The 20,405-nt window shown below is 38.1% G+C and overlaps 3 protein-coding genes across 3 annotated transcripts in view; 1 reads left to right on the forward strand and 2 right to left on the reverse strand.

Moving 5' to 3' along the window:
* Positions 1–380: 380 nt before the first annotated feature.
* Positions 381–8,385, reverse strand: LOC307144945 (uncharacterized protein). Its single transcript, XM_079847701.1, has 8 exons — positions 8,234–8,385; positions 4,158–4,303; positions 3,658–3,841; positions 1,554–1,697; positions 1,336–1,469; positions 1,055–1,266; positions 782–888; positions 381–515 (listed from the first exon to the last, which is right to left on the reverse strand). The coding sequence occupies exons 1-8, from the start codon at positions 8,245–8,247 to the stop codon at positions 452–454; spliced, it is 1,005 nt and encodes a 334-aa protein (XP_079703827.1). The 5' UTR covers positions 8,248–8,385; the 3' UTR covers positions 381–451.
* A 3,827-nt stretch (positions 8,386–12,212) lies between these two features.
* b3galt9 (beta-1,3-galactosyltransferase 9) lies at positions 12,213–13,928 on the forward strand (the record flags this gene model as incomplete). The annotated part of the gene is made up of 2 exons (XM_079847318.1): positions 12,213–12,286; positions 12,822–13,928. Exons 1-2 carry the CDS (start codon positions 12,281–12,283, stop codon positions 13,926–13,928), a joined length of 1,113 nt encoding a protein of 370 aa, XP_079703444.1. The 5' UTR covers positions 12,213–12,280.
* Positions 13,929–15,143: 1,215 nt separating this feature from the next.
* The window catches only part of ark2ca (arkadia (RNF111) C-terminal like ring finger ubiquitin ligase 2Ca), a 20,679-nt gene continuing 15,417 nt past the window's right edge, over positions 15,144–20,405 (reverse strand). The window contains exon 8 of the mRNA XM_079846771.1: positions 15,144–18,864. Coding sequence (XP_079702897.1) covers positions 18,747–18,864 — 118 coding nt within the window. The 3' untranslated portion in view covers positions 15,144–18,746. The remainder of the gene's footprint in view (positions 18,865–20,405) is intronic.

Consider the following 20,405-nt stretch of genomic DNA (forward strand, 5'->3'; position numbering starts at 1 on the left):
ATAGCAACAGAACTTCATTTCTTAAAGGCAGACATTAATGTTGTTTATGGGTACATAAAGGTTTTTCAAGGTCATGGTAGTTTTAAAATTGTGATTCCTCATGCCTGGGGAAAAAAGTCATCATAATGTATCTACTGATTTAACTTACAATAAGCTATTTAATTGACAAATAATTGCTCTGTGGAAACTGGTCAAATGAATTTCTGAACAGAAAAGTACCAAACAGTACTACGATATGCTGTTTTCTTACTTTGACATAGCATAGTACTGAATGATATCCATTTTCATCTACCACTGCTAGAATAAAATACCATGGTATTATTATCCAATATGATACCGGAAAACATGGTACAACAGCAGTATGTTTTTGTGAGGGTCAAGAAGTTATACAGAATTTAATTTCACTGTCATTTATTACAATATCATCAGACATCATTTCAATCAATACATTTCACACAGCCTTAACCAGAACCACATGTCCACCTGGATGCTTGGACTTCATACTTCCAAAATGTCTAAACACAAGAGAAGATATAAGGAATGTGAGAGATGAAGAAAAAATAATTATAATCTTCATTTAGGTATAAATAATGACAGTCTTTTTGTTTTTGGATTAACTATTCATTTCATGACAGTCTGAACTATAGGAGTGTTTTTAACACATTAATGGCATATTTAAATCCATTCTGTAGATTTCCTCCCTCAATCAGTATTTAAAAGACTGCACATTTGCTGCATTTGTGAGGCTTTACATGTATAAGACACTTAAAACAATACACACCTCCAGGAGTTTTTCTCATGGTTGTAAGCCTCCATTGTTTTAAGGTCACTTACACCATCGTGTCCTCCGATAGCCAATAGAAAGCCATTAAACAGCACTAAAGAAACCTGTGCATTTTAAACACAATAATCTTACCACAAAGGCCATGATTAAACCACTTCAGAATAATTTTAGAATGGTAATATTCTATAGGTTTGGAATGACAAGAGGGTAAGTAAAATATTTTTTTGGTGAACTATTCTTTTAAGAAGACTAGCTCTTATTCACTCAAACCTGAAATCTCTTGTTGTTCATAGCCCTAACTGGGCTCCAGCGGAGAGTGTCTGGGTCGTATTTCTCCACGGTGCTCAATGACAGACCTAGTTCGTCTCGTCCTCCGGCCACATACAGACAGCCAAGAAACGCAGCACATCCTGAAGCCACCCTCGGGGTGGACATGGTGGGGCAGAGACACCAGCATCCCTCAAATGGATCAAAAAGCTCCACTAGGTCAGAAGAATGAGTATTAAGTTATTTTATTTTTTTCAAATTTGCACATGTATGTGTTTGTGTACCTGAATCTAGCGGCATGTCTCCATCTGTTCCTCCCACAACGTAAATTTGACCGTTCAGGACAGCGGCGGATGCAGCTGCCCTGTTCCTCAGCATTGGAGTCAACTTAGACCAGGAGTTCTTCAATGGGTCATACCTACAACAAGTGTATGAGTTTGTCTAAAGGAGATCTTCATATCTCCAGAGTTATGTTTCTCTGTATGTGTTATTGTGTGTAGACCTCTCTACTGTGTTAATGCAGGTCATTCCGTCAAAACCTCCGAGTGTAATGAGACATCCATCCATCTCTACAACACACACCCTTGACCGTGGCGAGGAGAGTGACGGCACGTCCACACACCAGGTGTTACGCTCTGGATCATACCTAACACACATAAACAAACACATTCACTCAGCATTTTAAGGCATCATATGTACATGCTGTAACATGTAAAAGCTGTTTTAAACAATAACCAGGTACATTTTACAGATTCTAGGAATAAACTATTGGCCAATTTCTAAGGCAGTGTTGCATGTCTCCTTTTTGGAAAATGTAATCCCAAAATGCATTGAGTGAACACATTAATATGAAATGGCAGACAAAGGCAAAGAAATTAGGATTATAATTGAATATCCTTAAAATTAAAGGCAGGGTAGGTGATTTGTTACAGAAATTTTTTTTTTTGTTATGCTGATTGAAAGTCTCTTCACATCCTGATAGCAATCAATAAATTAAGTGGTCTAAATATTTATATGTATATATCTCGTCTGTGGAAGGTGTATGTAATAGGAACCCAGTAATGGGCACCAAAAAAAATGTGTGGCCTAAATAAACAGAGGCAGATTGAATACAAAAAGTTTGAAGTATATATGAATATTTATTCAAACGTGCACAATCATGAAAAATCCTAAACCAAATATATAAAATTAATGGAAAAATTAAACAAAAAAAGGGAAAAAAATTACTGAAAAACATCCAAATTAGATTCAAAAGCAATAATGCCAAATGTAAATTTTCCAAAAAATAACTTCCTCAAAATTAACACCAAAAAAGACAAATCAACAAAGTACAAAATACCTGCAGCACTCAGCCCACGCTCTCCACTGCAGCAACCATTGCAACTCAAAAGGTGAGAAGCCAGTAGAAGACTGAGGGACCTCCCTGTGAGCAAACAATAGGTAGGGAATCCACTGATCCCAGCCAGCTCCAGATTCACTCACATACTTTCGCAGCATTTGTTTATTGATTGAATCTCTCCGTCAGACCATCAGTCTGTGGGTGATAAAGTGTGGTTCCTAAGACCTTGACACTGAGCAGGACCATAAAATGTTCGTCCAATAATTGCATTCGGTCCAAATGCAATGATATGATGTCCTACCTACCTGTCAGCATATGTATTTTCATACCTCTGCGCACCTACTCGCGCAGACATCACACGTCATCAGTGCGTTTCATGCTATGCAGAGTTAGACAGACGTCAGTCACCGAGCACCACAACCGAAACAGCAGACGCCTTTTACAGTTCTTCATTAACCAAAACAGCTTATGCTGCGTTCAAACCATAACTACTGTAATTTGGAAGAGATGGAAACCCATGATGTTATACATGGAGCCATTTGTGACTCAAATTTTATGCATTTCAATGGCAACACTATCAACGCTGAAATGAATCTGAAGCAGTCAGGTGGTACAGGTCAGTGCTCTTTAAGTTGTTTATGTTCATTATCATTGTATTGTTATGTGCTTTGATAAACAAGGTAGTTTAACGCCGTCTCTCGTGACGCTGTACGCGATCATGTGTTTTGAAGGAGGCATAGCTTTGTAAACGCTTTTAAGGGAGGGTAGGATCTTATGCTTTCAAAGCTAGCAAGCTATTACTAGCCTCTCTGAAAATGACCTACCCTACCTTTAATTCAACTCTGAGAAATTTTACCACAAAAATATTTAATATAATTTAAAAAAAAGACTATTTTACCTAATAATTGTGTGCTATGTATTCTTAAGATTTACTTAAGCTTTATTTAACCTAATTAAGTCATTAGAACATACTAAACTCAATCCCAGAACGCATTATGACAGCAAAAAAAAAAAAAAAGATATTGGAAAAATCTAGAGAAATATATATATATATACTTAAAATATTAATAATTTAATATTAAAAAGTATGTATTTATAAAAATATCTTAATATTGCTAAAAATGATATTATGTTAGTAAGAGTACCGGAAGATTAGTTAATCCCAAACTCCATTGAAATCAACTGTGAGTAGAATCTCGTGCACCTCACAAAAAAAACTCTATTTGAAGGCCAGTTTGTTTAGTTCTAAACTGATGAAAACTCCCACCTCTCCACGCTGCTCAAACAGGTCACCTCATCAGACCCGCCCACAGTGTAGATGATCCCGCCCAGAGCACACACCCCTGTGTCGCCGCGTTGATGGTGCATTGGAGCGGTCATCTTCCACTCATTATACTGGGGGCAGAACTGCTCAACTGGACAGGATGGTTCATCTTTACTCCAGCCTCCGACTAAACACAAACAAACATTTAAAAACCTACAACATGTTTTTCATGCACATTTGTTAGTATGTGTTTTATTTGTTTGGATTTTAAAAAAAGTGTAATTACAAATGATATTCTGTTAAAATTCCAAATAAAAAGATTTAAACACAAAAACCTACTACATGTAGAGAAACAACTGAGATCTCATTGTGATTTTACACTATTAATACTGTTTACATTTATAGTTGCCACTGGCAGCTGACCAAACTTCCTAAAATGTTTAGGCAGGTGTAGAAAAGTCTGAAAGTCATTGACAGACAAAGAGACGGATAGAAATACTGACCAACATATATCATGTCAGAGGGTTTGCCTTTGGACGACGCTTTATTCCTCTTTGAGCTGGTGTTGCTACAGCAATGTCCCTTGGTGCTGTCACTCTGCATAATATTTTTGATGAACAAAAGGTCCTCATCTTCCTTAAAGTGTTTACTAAACATACACACATAAAAAAAAAAAGGAAATCCTGAAAATGCATTTCAGAAAACACATGCGCAAACTCATCACTCTTAAAACACAGCAGGCAAACAACAAAACAGCCATCTGCTCTGCTGTGAACATGCTGTGCAGTAGATCACTGTTGTGTCTCTTGCTCTCACTGAATGACACTCAGATCTTGCAGTCTGCTGAGGAGATGTGTGTTGATAAGGCTTATAAGATTTATAAAAAATAAGGGGACAAATCCCACCGACTTGCATATGATCGAGGGACCTGAGCCATAGACCAGATCAGAAAGACTTGACTTGGGTCACAGGGTTGGGGTTATCACGGCGCCCACCAACACCCTCCGCTACATCACTGCTCACACCTGTTATAAAATACGCCATTGACTGTGTCTAACCTACATATCCAATGTGATCGCCTACAAACCACCCTGCACATACTAGTGATATGCTGCTTTACTATTGGGCGCTTCTATTTTGCATCTGCTTCGTGAATCTTCAACACTTTTGTGAATCTTTTTTTCTCTGAATCAGCAAAGCGTGTATCAAACTAAAAAATCACGTGATTTCAGTAAACAAGTTGTTGTTACGTCATAACTACATCAAATATCAAAGAGCACTGACCTGTACCACCTGACTGCTTCAGATTCATTTCAGCGTTGATAGTGTCATTGAAATGCATAAATTTGAGTCATGAACGGCTTCATGAAAGGTCCTGTACCGAATGGTATTGTTACTGTTTGTGTGTATATACCATCTCTTGAGATTGTTCAAGACTGTTTGAAATAAGTATCTAAGCACTATTGTTAATCTTTTTTTACATTTAAATATATAATTTCAATTGCTCATTTGTAAGATATAATTAAAGAGGACTGTAGTTAATTGTCTAATGTTGGCCTGATTGGCCATGAAGTCCTCCATACAACACACAAAAACAACCTCTAAACATTATACATTATACAATACATTTCATATTTAATGGAATTTGATAATTTGTAGATTGCATTCAGTTGATTGCACTTTCAAGAAAATGTTGCAATTGGTTTGTAAAAAGAGACTGCACTTTATGCTGAGTTTTTGTCAAATTTTGATGATGCTTTTATGACCTTTTTGAATCTTGCCTTGAAATCTGTCAGTGGAGGGATAGAAGTCTCTGGTTTCACACAAAGAAATAGTAGAAAAATGTGGTCAAAATAATATATATGCATGGTGCCAGAAAGTGCAAACCATTATTTTTTAGATGGAGGAAAAGGTCACATCATAACAAAATTGAACAAAGTCCATCAGAGACATATTTTAGAAACTTAGTGAAAAGCAGCGTTTTGACCATGATGTGCTCTACATATATGTGTGTAAGTGTGAATAAAAGCCGAAATTAAATCTCTTAAAGCAATCGTATCTCTTCACAAGACTTAGATTGAGTCACTTGATTCATATTGATTCATTTTATGATGCCTTTATGATCTTTTTGAATCTTACCTTCAGCAAGACAGAAAGCTCTCAGGTGTCCGTAAAAATCTCTTAATTAGTGTTTTGAAGATTAGCTAAAGTCTCATGGGTTTGGAATAACATGGGGAGAGTAATTGATGTCAGAATTTTCCTTTTTTGGTGAACTAAGCCTTTAAGTTTTGCATAGGCAAACACTTTTCACTTTTCATTCCTTTTTTATCTTTTTTATCATCTAGCTTTTTCATTTCATACACAACCATGTCTGGTCCAGTCTATATTTTTCAATGAGAACAGATCAATCGTTTTTGATATACACAAACACAGTTGTGAGTCACGCATGTGGGTGTAAGTCGATGTCCTTGACTCTGTCTGCTTTTAGTGCTCATGCTTTTCTGATATTCTGCGGATATTCTCTCTCTCTTTCTTTTTTTTTTTGAGACGTAGTTTACAGCAGGACAACAGCTAAGAAGATGGGGGTTGTGTGTGTCAGGGGTCATGGGTGGGCTGCGCCTGTCGCCACAATAAAATATATTACCTCTTGTCGACAAACATAGCATCACATCAGACATGTATGCAATGTCCACGAAATTCTTCTTCACTGACACAAACAAAGTGACAAGAGAAAATAATTGCACTGACAGTCAAAACACAATCAAGCCATGACAACTACGCACTCCTGTAACCCTGAGAACCAATTGCACTGTCATTTAACTTAACACCATGAAACCCTGAGTGCTAAACCGGTCACCAATTCACCATGCTGTTTCCATATGCCGATAATGCAATCATCACCCTGGCAACCAGTTTTGTTACCATGACAACCCAGAGCTCAAACGTTTTCACAACCAGTCACCAGGGTGTCTGGCAGACATCACACACTCAACCCATGACTTTTAAAACTCATAATTATCAGAGACAAAGACTGACAGAGAAATGGGAATGTCCTATGTGTCTGACTGAATGAGAGACGGAGGCATACCTGCTGCTGGAGGTAGTGATAAAATCTCTCAATTCTTTTACATCTGACAGAGATGAGACACTGATCACTAAATCTCTAATCAGAAGAACACAGCATAGCTAGATATCATTTATTTATCTACTGTTACAATTCCTGTCTTGTTTCCCCTGTTTTGTGTTTAAAGACTTTTATTAAAATATGTATTTTCTGTTTCTATCGTTTACTGTTTCACAACCTGTGTTTAGTTCCACTTTGCCTTTCCATTGCCGTTTTTGTTTGCTTCCATAGTAACCCTTGTTTGTTGCCATAGCGATTCATTAACTTCACCTGTGCCTTGTTTAGCCTCTTGTTATCCATAGCCTGTGTTTCAGTTGTCTGTTGTCGGTTGTTGTCTTTACATCCCACTGTAAACTGTTGCGGTTTTCATCGTTATTCCTGATGGTTCGGTTTCTTGTTTAGATTTCTGTTTCCTTTATGGATTATTGGCATCTTCATTTTCTTCATTTTCACTTTTGGATCTTTGTTTGTGTGTTTTCTTCAATAAACTGCTACACTTCATCTCTCATCGTCCCTGCAACACCATAACATCTACAATCTACAGATTTTTTACCTTTATGAACATCAGGAAACTCTAACATTTGTGCCTAAAAATAGCTACTAACCTTAACTAACAAGCATCATTGCACCACATTATTTTCAGTCAATACTATTTTGCTTGTTTTGTACCAAGATTTTTTATTTTTTTATTTTAAAAAGTGTTTCCCCATAACAGAGTTACTATTTAGCTTGACAAGAGTAAACTTTACCTCTGTATGTATCATGTGGTAAAAAAAACAACATTATTTTTGGATGGAGGAAACGTGTCACATCATAACAAAATATAAAAAAGCCCATCAGAAACATATTTTAGAAATTTAGTAAAAAGCATGCTATTTTAATTTCAATAAAAGCTAATTTTGAAAGAATTTTATTTAATATAACCCATCAAAATGCAATGATTATGAATAGTTTAGAATAGTTATTATGAATAGAACACTTGTGTGCAATGCAATGGGGTAAAAATGTGGTAATTGCAGCTTTTTATTTAACAATTCAGACTTTTTTTCCCTCTGAATTGCGAGTTATAAACTCTGAATTGTGAGAAATAAAGTCAGAATTGCAAGATAAAAGATAAAAAGCAATTAACTTTCTTATTTTATTTTATTGTGTGGCTAAAACAAAGCTTCCATACTAAACAGGGTAAATCTAGTCATGCATAGCGTAACTGTTAAGTAAATAAAATGTTACACAAAATAAATCATTGGTATAGCCAAAATCATAAAAACACACTTGGCATGCAATTGTCCTGAGAATTACCCATTCTGTGCCTTAATGAAATTATTAATTTCAGGAGGATTTTGAGCAATAATTGCGGTTAATAATTTTAAAGCCTTGAAGATCTACACTTTTGTAAAATTCTCTCTTACATGTGTCTTTCTGTCATGAATGTGTTTATGAATGTACGGTACTCACTTCTCTGATGTCATGTTGATGTTACTTTTTGCCTTTTGTCAATATGTGTGCCACTGGTTTTCTTTCTTTCTTCTCTCTCCCACTCGTTCTCTGCAGTACATCATGTACCAGACAGAGCCTCAGTCATCTTGAGTGAAGACACTGTAAAAGGTTTATTTGTGTACGTGACTGACAGAGAGAGAGACTGTATGTATGATATGTAGGTATGTAGGTTAGTGCTGACAATGAACGATGCACAACATGTAAATGTGATCATAGAGGAGAAAAAATAGCTCTTCTGACATGTGAATCATCACCCACGTGTCTTTCATTCTTACAGATGGGCAAATGTCCACCCCAAGAACAATCCAGTCTTCACACACAACCATAACTCACATACACTGAAATATATTTTATGTAAACAATTAAAAAGGAGCCGAAACACATTGAATTAAATGTAAAATTTTGAAGTGGAAAGACTGAAATAGTAATTTTCTTTTAAAACATACTCCAATAATCTTTGTTTTATTTAGGAAAATAATTTGTTACAGTGAGTGTACACACTTAATGATAGGCCTTGTCTTTATTTTTGCATGGTGCTCTGGAATACTTTATTCTCATTGGTCAGTCACAGTTAAACCTGCATCATTGATTTAATTGTCCCTGGCAAATGATTTCTTACAAAATATTGCCATTCAAATCAAGCTGTACATTCAGATGGTCACGGTCACAAAATACAACCCATCAAGATTTATTTTCAACTTGCTTGCCATTTATCAACTGAAAAATTCAAAAGAAAACCATTTCAAAAATCTTTTTCAGTAATACTTTGCAATAATGTCTCATTTGTTATCATTAGTGTAATGCATTAGTTAAATAATTGACTACAGGCTATTGAATTATTAGAAAATAATGCACACTGGAGGTGGTAATGCAGCCACGCCGTTATACCTCGGGAGTGCATTATTTTCTAATAATTAATTATTCTGCTTATACGACGGTTACCACACCTCAAGACATTGAGATTTTGTATTTTAAGACATTTGTGACCCTGGATCACAGAACCAGTCTTAAGTCGCACAGGTATATTTGTGGCATATATGTGGAATATATTTTTGTGAGTGGATGCAGCACAATCGCCAATAGAAATGGACAACTTTAAAGGCGATTTTCTCAATATTTCGATTTTTCTGCACCCTCAGATTCCAGATTTTCATATAGTTGTATCTCGGCCATATATTGTCCTATCCTAACAAACCATACATCAATGGAAAGATTATGTATTCAGCTTTCAGATGATGTATACATCTCAATTTTTAAAAAAATACCCATAAGACTGGTTTTGTGTCAAGTTTTTGTCCTTCAAAGCTCTTGTTTGTAGGATACATTTTTTATGCACCTCATCCCACGCCTAATTGATTTGCTAATTCCAAAACGTAATTTTAGAGCTAGTAACGGAGGCATCAGCCATTGATAGCAGACTTAAGTCAGTTATTAATGCAGTTGTTAGAGAGAGAGAGATAGAGAGAGATTCAGCGTGTATGAATGACCTGAATCTGTGCTTCTCTCAGTGTTCGGGAGCACTCCAGTGAAACTGTAAGTTTATCTGCTTCAAGAACAGCGCTGTTATACATCGCTAGTGAGAAAAGTAGATTTTAAGTTGCTAAACTATTTTACTGATAAAATCGCCAGAACAGTGCTGACTAAACGTTTCTGTGTGAGTGTGTGTCCGTACTGTATATGTGTGTGTGTGTGCGTTTGAGTGGGAGAGAGAGCGGGAGAAAGAGAGTATGCTTTCCGTACATAATAAAGCGTTATTTTGTGGCAGAAAAAACATGGAAATAATTTGTTGTTTTTATTCTATTATTTGATATATTTATTTGTTTGGTCAGTGTCGTTGTGGGTTTTGGTTATTTTGCTGTTGTAGGCTGTAAGGACTTTTGAAATAACTGAAATTATTTGACGAAGTCACATGGATCTGTAATGCTGGAACTACTTTAGCCGTTCGTTTCCCTGAAAATAATTGCACACCTTAGAACGTTCGTCAACCAATCAGATTCAAGAATTTAACAGCCCTGTTGTATAACATGAACTAACTTTTTATTTTTATAGCATTTAATAACCTTTGTTAATGTTAGCTAATAAACATGCAACAGTTTATTGTCTGTTCATTTTAGTAGTGGAGCGGCTAAGTGATATAATCGTTCAGTTTATGATACAAGCGTGAAAATTGGCATGAGCAGTCTCCATGGGTCACTTGACAAGAAAATTGTCCGAGCCACTTGAAATTTCAAGATTTTTCATTTTTCAAGATGGCCGACACCTTAGTGGAGCAGTTAAGTGATATAGTGGTTTATTTGGTGATACAAGCATGAAAATTGGCATGAGCAGTCTCTGATGGTCACTAGACAAATTTCATGTAGCTGTAGGTGGCTTATTGTCAAGTGACCCACAGAGACTGCTCATGCCAATTTTCATGCTTGTATCACCAAATAAACCACTATATCACTTAACTGCTCCACTAAGGTGTCGCCATCTTGAAAAATTGCCGCCATCTTGAAATTTCAAGTGGCTCGGACAATTTTCTTGTCAAGTGACCCATGGAGACTGCTCATGCCAATTTTCATGCTTGTATCACCAAATAAACCACTATATCACTTAACTGCTCCACTAAGGTGTCGGCCATCTTGAAAAATTGCCGCCATCTTGAAATTTCAAGTGGCTCGGACAATTTTCTTGTCAAGTGACCCACAGAGACTGCTCATGCCAATTTTCATGCTTGTATCACCAAATAAACCACTATATCACTTAACTGCTCCACTAAGGTGTCGGCCATCTTGAAAAATTGCCGCCATCTTGAAATTTCAAGTGGCTCGGACAATTTTCTTGTCAAGTGACCCATGGAGACTGCTCATGCCAATTTTCATGCTTGTATCACCAAATAAACCACTATATCACTTAACTGCTCCACTAAGGTGTCGGCCATCTTGAAAAATTGCCGCCATCTTGAAATTTCAAGTGGCTCGGACAATTTTCTTGTCAAGTGACCCACAGAGACTGCTCATGCCAATTTTCATGCTTGTATCACCAAATAAACCACTATATCACTTAACTGCTCCACTAAGGTGTCGGCCATCTTGAAAAATTGCCGCCATTTTGAAATTTCAAGTGGCTCGGACAATTTTCTTGTCAAGTGACCCATGGAGACTGCTCATGCCAATTTTCACGCTTGTATCATAAACTGAACGATTCTGCCAAACATAAGCACTTAGCCGCTCCACTATAGTCCACAGTGAATTAACTAATGTTAATAGTTACAACTTTTGAAACTTTAAAAAAATATGTAAGTAAAAATTAACATGAACAAAGATTAATAAATGCTGTAGAAGTATTGTCGTTGTCGATTCATGTTAACTAATGTAGTTAAATCATGAAACTTTATTGAATAAGTATTACCTCCAATTCTTCTCTAGTGCAAGGGTTTGTGGGTAATAAGCATGAAAGCATCTTTTCAGGAAATCCAGTATGCACAATCTAGGCACAATCCTTAGTTTAATATTTTCAATATTCTTTGATTTGGGACACACTAATCCATCTAACAGGATGTTTTGTAAAAATTTCAGATGTACAAAATAAATAGCAATTTACATACTATTGGGACTATATAGTGAATAGTGAAAACATACTATATAGTCCCATTAGTATGTAAATTGCTATTTATTTTGTACATCTGATATTTCTACAAAACGTTCTGTTAGATGAGAACAGAACAGCAGCTTTAAGTGATACGGGCCGGGGAAAATATAAGCGGCCTGGGAACAGCCAGTGTGTGAGTTCCTCGTGAGTAATGTATCCTGACATCATGCATTATTACTGTAGGTGAAGCTGGACATCTTTGCCCAGTGGAGACGGAGGTGTGTTATGTTACCAGTACCTGTCTGGTGTCAGTTTACTGTAGAAACAACGTCCAGGTGAGTAGCACGCACTTTAGCTCATGGGACAGAAAACTGAACAGGAATTTTGATTTAGAAGAGAAGAGAGAAAGAAAGACACCCTAAAAGGGACATCATGAAGGTAAGTAAATATTTGTCCTCGGTTCCTATCATTGTTCCTCTCTATTGGTGCCTCTAGAATATTCTGGTCTGTATATCCAGCATCTGTTGTGTTTTGGATACTGGTTCTTAATATGGACTTTGCTGGTTCCCTGCTTTACTGGCAGAACCAGCAAGACTTCCTTGGTCTCGAAGCACCAGAAACCATGCTGATTAAATACAGTAAGTGGATCAAAAACCTGTCATCGAACTTTATTTCATTATACATCAATTTGAAACCATTTAAACAACTTTTTTGACCTAAGACTAAGTTTTGATGAACTTTTTTGATCCACTTCAAATGTTGCACTACTGTGCTAGATTTCGCTTGCCTATGCTGGTTCACCGACTAGAACAGCAAAAACCATGTTCATGCTGCATGGTCTAAGCTGGTCCTTTTAGCAGAGATTAGAGATTCACTGTTTGTGTATTTGATTTAAAAAAAAAAAAATTGTTGCGACTTATTGACCCTAGACTCAAGTTGTTGGTCCCATTTGTTGTTCCACTCTCTCTCCCAGATCTGTGTGTTTCGGCTGCAGACTCATCAGTGGTGTTTCCTCTTGTGTAACGTCATCTTGTTTCACGCGCTGCTGTTTGGAGGTGACATAGTCGAAGAGTTTCTCTTGCAGTCTTCTCCCGCCGCCTACACTGATCGCTTTGTCCTCGAGGTCCGGGAGCGTGCACGCAAACTGGACCTGACTGAGGCCAGGGTCAACACCTCGCAGCTCTATCCCATTAACACCGAACCCTGCCTTCATCATCAGGACCTCCTCATCCTCACGGTGGTCCTGAGTTCCCCTGGTAACTTGAGCCAGAGGGAGGCGGTCCGAAACTCCTGGGCCAATCAGACTTCGGTGCACCGTGTTGCTGTGCGGACGTTGTTTTTCACTGGCCCCTCCCCTTTAGGGGCGGAGCAAGATAGGATGAGGGAGGAGTCGGCCCGGTATGGTGACATTGTGCAGTTCGAAGGAGGTGTTTCAAGGGGAGACTGGCAGAGAGGACACTGGGAACAAGTTAAAATGTTGCTTCGCTGGATCCTACTTTTTTGCCCACAAGCCCGATTTATCGTTCTTTCTGAGGATTCTGTGTATTTAAATCTTCCTGCGCTTACAACATACCTGCTGGGACTGAGAACAAATCCGGATGACCTTTACCTGGGCAGGGTCATCCACCGGGCCGCACCTGAGAGAAACCCCGACAAATCGTATTACCTTCCCTATCAGGTGTATCCCGATAAATACCTTCCAGACTACTGCTCTGGCCCGGCCTTCCTTCTATCTCAAGACGTCGTGAGAAAAGTGTATGTTGCCGCAGAGGACGTATCGCTGCCCCTCCCCTACGACGTTCTGATTGGCCTGTGTGCAAGACGGGCAGGCGTGGTGGCCACTCACAGTGCTCGATTTTCCGGCGACCGACACATTCGCTATAACCCCTGCTGTTATGACTTCCTATTCAGCTCAGCAGGAATGGGGGCGGGGCTGATGGGCGTGGCTTGGCAGGATTTAGGGGCGGGGAAAGGGAGGGGCTGTGGCATGCTGGAAACATATTATAGCTTGGTAGTTTGCAAAGCAATGACCTACCTGGATAAACTGTCCTTTCTGAATAACAACAACACCCAGGGCTAGAATGGACAGTGATTGTTTATGTGTGTCTCTTAGATGTATAAATTAGTGTAAATATTTAATTTACCAGAAATATAAAACATTTCACAAAGTGTTTAAATTCACTCTAAAAGGCCTTAAAGTCGACATGAAATCAAAATGGTTTAGGGTCAATGTTTTTTTAGTTTTTTTTTTTAAAGTAATGAACACTTTTATTCAGCAAGGATGCATTCAATTGATCAAAAGTGACAGTAAATACATTTATGTTACATAAATTCTATTTAAAATAAATTATGTTCTTTTGAATACACAACTGCTTTCAGCATCGATAATAAGAAATGTTTTTTGAGCATCAAATTATCATATTAGAATGATTTCTGAAGGATCATGTGACACTGAAGATTGGAGTAATGATGCTGAAAATTCAGCTTTGCATCACAGGAATAAATTACATTTTAAAATATATTTTAATAGAAAACAGTTATTGTATATTGTAATATTTCACAATATTACTGTTGTTTTTTTAATCAAATAAATGCAGCCATGATGAACATAAGAGACTTCTTTCAAAAAAATAAAAAATAAAATAATAATAATAATATTACCAACCCCAAACTTGAACGGTAGTATATGCCTCATTGCAGAATTATATTACATTGCGAACACAATTTCACATTGACTAATGATTCTGAGTTCATCTGTGTCATACATACAACAGTGTTAGAAGATAAAAAGTGAGAGTGAATTATTTATTGCTTTGGTAACAGAGAATGTAAGTGGTTTCATAAATTATTAACATCAATTAGCATATTATATATACTTTCTTGCATCTCTTACTGAATATATTCACAAATAAATGCTAAAGATGAGATGATATTTAAGTGAATGTAGTGTACATTAAAATGTTAATTTTGTTTATATTTAAATTGTGCATATATTGTCTCCATAAGCATTCAAGAGAGTCTGTTTGGCCCTCTACTGTTAAGATGGGTGAACTGCTCCCTCAATACATTGACAGAATAACAATCCTACTAAATAAAAACACTGTGCACATTACAAATCAGCATTTAAGCTTTGTTCACACCATCTGTACCAGCTTCAACCAACCTGCTTTCACCAGCCAGAAACCATGTAAAAACAAGGTTTCAACTGGATTTTCCAATTGACAATGAAATTACATAGAAAGATGATTGACAGCAGAATGTGCTTGTAAAAGTGCAATACACAAAACAGCCATTTAAGCATTTCAACAGTTTTTATTACAAAATGAGCACATACAAAAAGGATAATGTACAAGCTTTGAAATTAAACAAAATGAAAACAAAACTAAACAAAACCAAAAACATTTTAGCAAAGCCACTTTTAAATTCATCATTAGTAGTAGTAATAAATAAGGTACAAAAATTCCACCAAAAGAGAATTCTAACATTTTACACAGACTTTTTTTTTTTTTACTCGACCAGCAGTTACGTACTAGCAGTCACACCAGCAGGAGGCGCTATTGCTTTAATATGAATGATAAATAGTCTATATTCTGCTAGAAAATCCGCTAGTGAAAAAACACCCACAGCACGCGGCACCCCTGTCACTGGCACTTTTAGGACAACATTATTATTAATGTCTTTTTTTTTTTTGTTGGTTTTGTTTTGTTTTTCAAATGCAAGCAGCAGCAAAAAAATCAATCCTCTAATATCATTAGTAGAACATCTGCACTAGTTTTTATTTTCTCTATGTAGCTGTATATTTCTATTTAGTCATGTATATATTCAAACCTGAGAAAAACATGCATTTTAAATCTGTTGTGCTTTATCATACTCTGTTAGTCCTGACCCTGCCATGAGACAGGGAGAAAGAGAGAGAGAGAAAGAAAGAGAGTAAGACTGGCAAAATAAACTATGAAGAGAGAGGTTTCACATGTCCTGGAGACTGACTGACAATATCAGAGATAAAGACTGAGAATAAAACAGAAATAGGCACAAGGAATGAGAGATTGAGAGAAAGACATGGGCTTGTTCCAAAACCTAGTGAGCCTCCCTACCTATGCTAGACAACACCATATGCACACTACCTAGGCTAGACAACACCATATGCACACTACCTAGGCGATGGCTGTTGTACAGGACCTAAAATCACATGTATGCTTAATAGGGAAGACAATCCCATAATGCACTGTGACAATCTCTGCCACAATAAATGGTGGAGAATGCGGGCAAAATCAGAAATATAATTCATTTTTGTACTCAAATACATTGATAAAAACAGTTCCATGGACTATTTTAACCAATATTTGTGCATGTTATATATTTTTATGCATATCGCTTTGCTAGCTTAGCAATATGCTAATATAAAACACTATTGTGTGTCGTGTATTTGTTGCTGCCTATGTAGCGTTTCAAAACAGTCACTTATTAGGTTAGTATGCTGCCTTAGAAGGTAATCTCCTATGTAGGGATGCTCACTAGATTTTGACCACACCCTTAGATGTAAACATTAGCAATTTAAGACTGTTCAAGACAGCAAAATCATGAGAAAAGAGAAAGAAAGCAAGTAGAGGATGTAAACATTAACAAGAATAAAACACTAGCCAACTATAGACACAAATATGAGACGATAGAGGTAAAGTTCATGTAAACATTAACAATGTAAGAAAGTCTTACAGAGAGAAAGGAGGAGAAAGATTGTTGCAAAGGTCGCCAGAGTGGTTAAAATGATGCCAGTGAGAGGGTGGCCTTGGAAAACTAAGAGTGCAAACAGGACAGCGAATCAAAACCCATAATACTCCCACTCCGCTGCCGTGTCTGACCAATCAGCAAGCGGAATGTCAGTAAGGTCACAGCACCAAAGGGAGAAACACACACGAACACGACCAACCGCATGCGAAGCATTCCCGCAAACCAACTCAAACATGAGGTAAGAGTTTTAATCATTTTGTGTTATTTCTAAATAAATAAAATATGATTCCATTGCAAAAAATGAAACTATACAAAATTAAATACGCACCCACAATATCTACAGTTAGTAATAAATTATGATTGTTAAATACTTAAGGCATTTCAACGGACATAACCCTGTGTAAACGATCAACACGAGCCATCATCCACCAATCAGCACACAGAACACTGGGGGGGGGGGGGAGCCGACACAGGCAGAAATGCAGCTCATTGGCTGAAACGAATAGGGTTATTTTATATTGAAGTTAACCCCAAAAATGGGCCCCAAATTTGTATATTAAGCCAAATTAAACCAGAAGTTTCGAAAAACAATGCATATAAAAATAATATAATTGTAAGTTTATAAAAAAAAAAAAAAAAAATTATGTGCAAGGCCAGAAACGTACACATTGCCAGCATGCTTCCCTTTTTTAATGTGCATTTTTTGCAAACTTCAGTGCTCAAGTGGGCGACGGTGTTCAAACGTCTGCACCATTAGACCAGATGTGCTATTGTTCACGTTGCTAGCTGTAAACATGTTAACAGTTTCGCTAATTTTAACTTCCTCAGCGAGATTCTCTGACATTTTGACCTGAAACTGAAAACTAAAAATAATAGCAGAAAACTGTTACAGCTTGTGTATGTTTCGGGCCTAGGTGGGGGGAAAAATTCCTGGTTCGTCCTTCTCGACCCGCTTGTGTGCTGTTGGCGGATGGTCCTCTATCACACGACATTCTACATTGTAGTTCTAGCAATACAGCATAGCATCCAGCATAGCAACCACGAAGGGAAACCTGTCACACAAGAACATGGTTGGACACGCACAAGCCCCGCCTCCCTCCAAACACTGCATGTTTTAAATACCAATAATAAATACAGTAACCATGGCAGCGCAGCACCAGAGTGAGGCCGGGCACTTCAGCTATGCTCACATGTGCTTTTTTCAGTAGGCATTTAGGGTCAAAGGTCATGGCAGGGTCTCTCTCGCGCACACTCACACGCTCGCTACATGAGTCTGATAATGTTACAGATCGTCACAGCTTAAAGGAGCTAATACACATTCATGCATTCTCTCACACACACACACACTTCCAGGTGTACCTTGAAACAACAACCCAAGCACAGATGCATGCAACTACTACTGCGCCTATCTACACGAATCCACCAATCACGACATTCTCCGCCTACTTTGTTGTTTTTTTTGTGTGTAAGACAACAGCCCTCCTCCTGCTGTCTCAGAAATGAGTTGCTTTTGTGTTTTTCGTTGAGCATGTGTTCTTTTTTTGGCTTCTTTACATGCACCGTCGTGCACCGCTAACCCAATGACCCATGAAAATATGAACACACATACGATACACGCGCACCAAAATGGTGAACAAGCGTACATACGCACACACGCAAGCCGAAGTAGCTCCAGTGTGTAAGACTAAAGCAGTATTGCAGATCAGAAATACAGTGGACACACACACACACACACACTCCAGCAGCTAGATTTGACAGTGTCTTATCCGCTTCATTGTGTATATATTATAATTAGTGTGTAAGTGTGTGTGTGTGTATTGTATGCAAGCTGAGGGTCTTTAGTAAAGTTCATGGCTTAAGGAATTGCACAAATACACACACATGCTACGGACACACACCATTTCCCTACGGACAGAATCACTCCTTGCGACAGACCCTTTAGTAAGTTCTACCAGCGTGTGTGTGAGTTTGTGTAGTGTCAGTTATTGTCATTGGCTCAGTAAAGCATGTGAGTGTGTGTTTAGTGTGTGTTGGATGGCTCATACACATGTGTGTAGGTAATATACAGTGTGTGTGTGGATGGAAATGTCTGTATATAGACATATCTGTGGATGTATAAGAGCGAAAGAGAGCATGTGTGTGTGTGAGTTATTTGTTAACGCGTGTTATTTCAGCTCTCGGGGGTGAGCTGTGTTTGGATGTCCACTCTGCAGATGGGACACTTCCTACTGGTGGCCAACCACTGATCCACACACGCCTGATGGAACAGATGCATACAGGGTAACCTCCTGAAAGAGAAGTAGAGAGAGAGATTAGCCAACTTATTCTTTATGTTTTTGTATACAAATGGTAGCCTGACGTCGTCATACTCAGATTCTAGTCAGAATGTGAGTCTGATACTGCTCCATTGGGCCAGAGCCCGTCTACGGAGAGCCTGGCCACTCCCTATTAAGTCCTATTGTACCGAATTTTGGTTGTAGTTCCACCAGAGCTCCACTGGGGGCGATCGCCCATGAGTGCAAAATGAATGGGAGTCTATGGGGCTAGACGGCTAAATTTGTCTCTTTCACCCGATTGCCGTTGAGAAATCTCAGATTTGATTGTAGGTTTTGCAAGTTCAACATGGGTTATAGGTCGAAAGTTGAATGAACGAGTACTTATGTCCTTTCTATTTCTTACAGGTTGAGTTTGTTGTTGCCCATAACACGCTAGCATTCTGCTAATGAACGCTGATTGGTCAGTGAAGGACTGACTACGACCAGAGATGTGGCATCCGAAGCAGGACCAGAAAAAAACAAAACAAAAACTCTTCTAGCACGTGTATTTACCTGTGTCAGCTGTGTTGTCGATGCCTTGAGAGAAAAGAAAGTGCAGAGCGCGAAAGCACCAAAGTGACTGAAGGACTGCCGTAAAGCAGTCCTTCACGTGTGGGGTGGTGTGGCGCAGTGGATAAGACACATGCCTTTGGTGTGAGAGACCCGGGTTCGAATCCACTGTGCGACACCAATGTGTCCCTGAGCAAGACACTTAACCCCTAGTTGCTCCAGAGGCGTGCGACCTCTGACATATATAGCAATTGTAAGTCGCTTTGGATAAAAGCGTCAGCTAAATGAATAAATGTAAATGTAAATGTAAGCAGTATCTCTGGTCGTACGATGTGTATGACGTCATTGACATTTTAAAAGACTTTTTAAAGCAAATAAGTGACTCTAAAAAATCTAACACCCAGCAATGTGTAATTTCTTTGCATCTCCTTTCGAATACAACATTCAAATTACTAGACAAAAAATTATATCCAGAAAAAATGAATTTTTGATTGGTATAGCGCCATAGACCTCCATTCATTCTGCACTCGTCCTGTGAGCGCCCTCATATGGAACCAGAGTGGAACTGCAACCAGTTCAGAAGCCGGAAGTGTAGTGAGAGTGGAAGTTCTCCCCTTATTAGACATTCTCTGATTGGGCTGTGATTATGAGGCGTGGTTCAAACGAACCAGGAAAGAAAATGCCTCTGCACTCAGTTGGATAGACCTACAACCAATCAGAGCAACGGAGTAAGTGACGCATGTTCTTCATTCATCTATCCGATCGGCAAATGCCTTGATCGCGGTTCTCTGCTTCCTCTTTTAAAATGAATGTGCTGTCGATATCTTCTTTAACAGACGCGATGGCGGAATCTACACATCTCAATTCTCCAGCGGCAGCCATCTTTGTTGTAAACGAATTCAACCCAAGCGCTCATTGGTGACGTGGATGATTACATTACTGTTGATCATCTGCCCATTATTGTATAAAGCCCGCCCTGACATTTTGATTGGTCCGAACAGCTC

Source organism: Squalius cephalus (assembly GCF_949319135.1).
Source record: "Squalius cephalus genome assembly, chromosome: 17".
Classification (NCBI taxonomy): domain Eukaryota; kingdom Metazoa; phylum Chordata; class Actinopteri; order Cypriniformes; family Leuciscidae; genus Squalius; species Squalius cephalus.

What these genes read in the sequence shown, in the direction of transcription:
- LOC307144945 (XM_079847701.1), bottom strand. An exon ending in TGTTTGAGCAGCGTGGAGAG is followed by an intron (nt 1,698 to 3,657) that starts GTGGGAGTTTTC and finishes TATGTGTGTTAG; the next exon opens with GTATGATCCAGAGCGTAACA. An exon ending in TGAACAACAAGAGATTTCAG is followed by an intron (nt 889 to 1,054) that starts GTTTGAGTGAAT and finishes TAAAATGCACAG; the next exon opens with GTTTCTTTAGTGCTGTTTAA.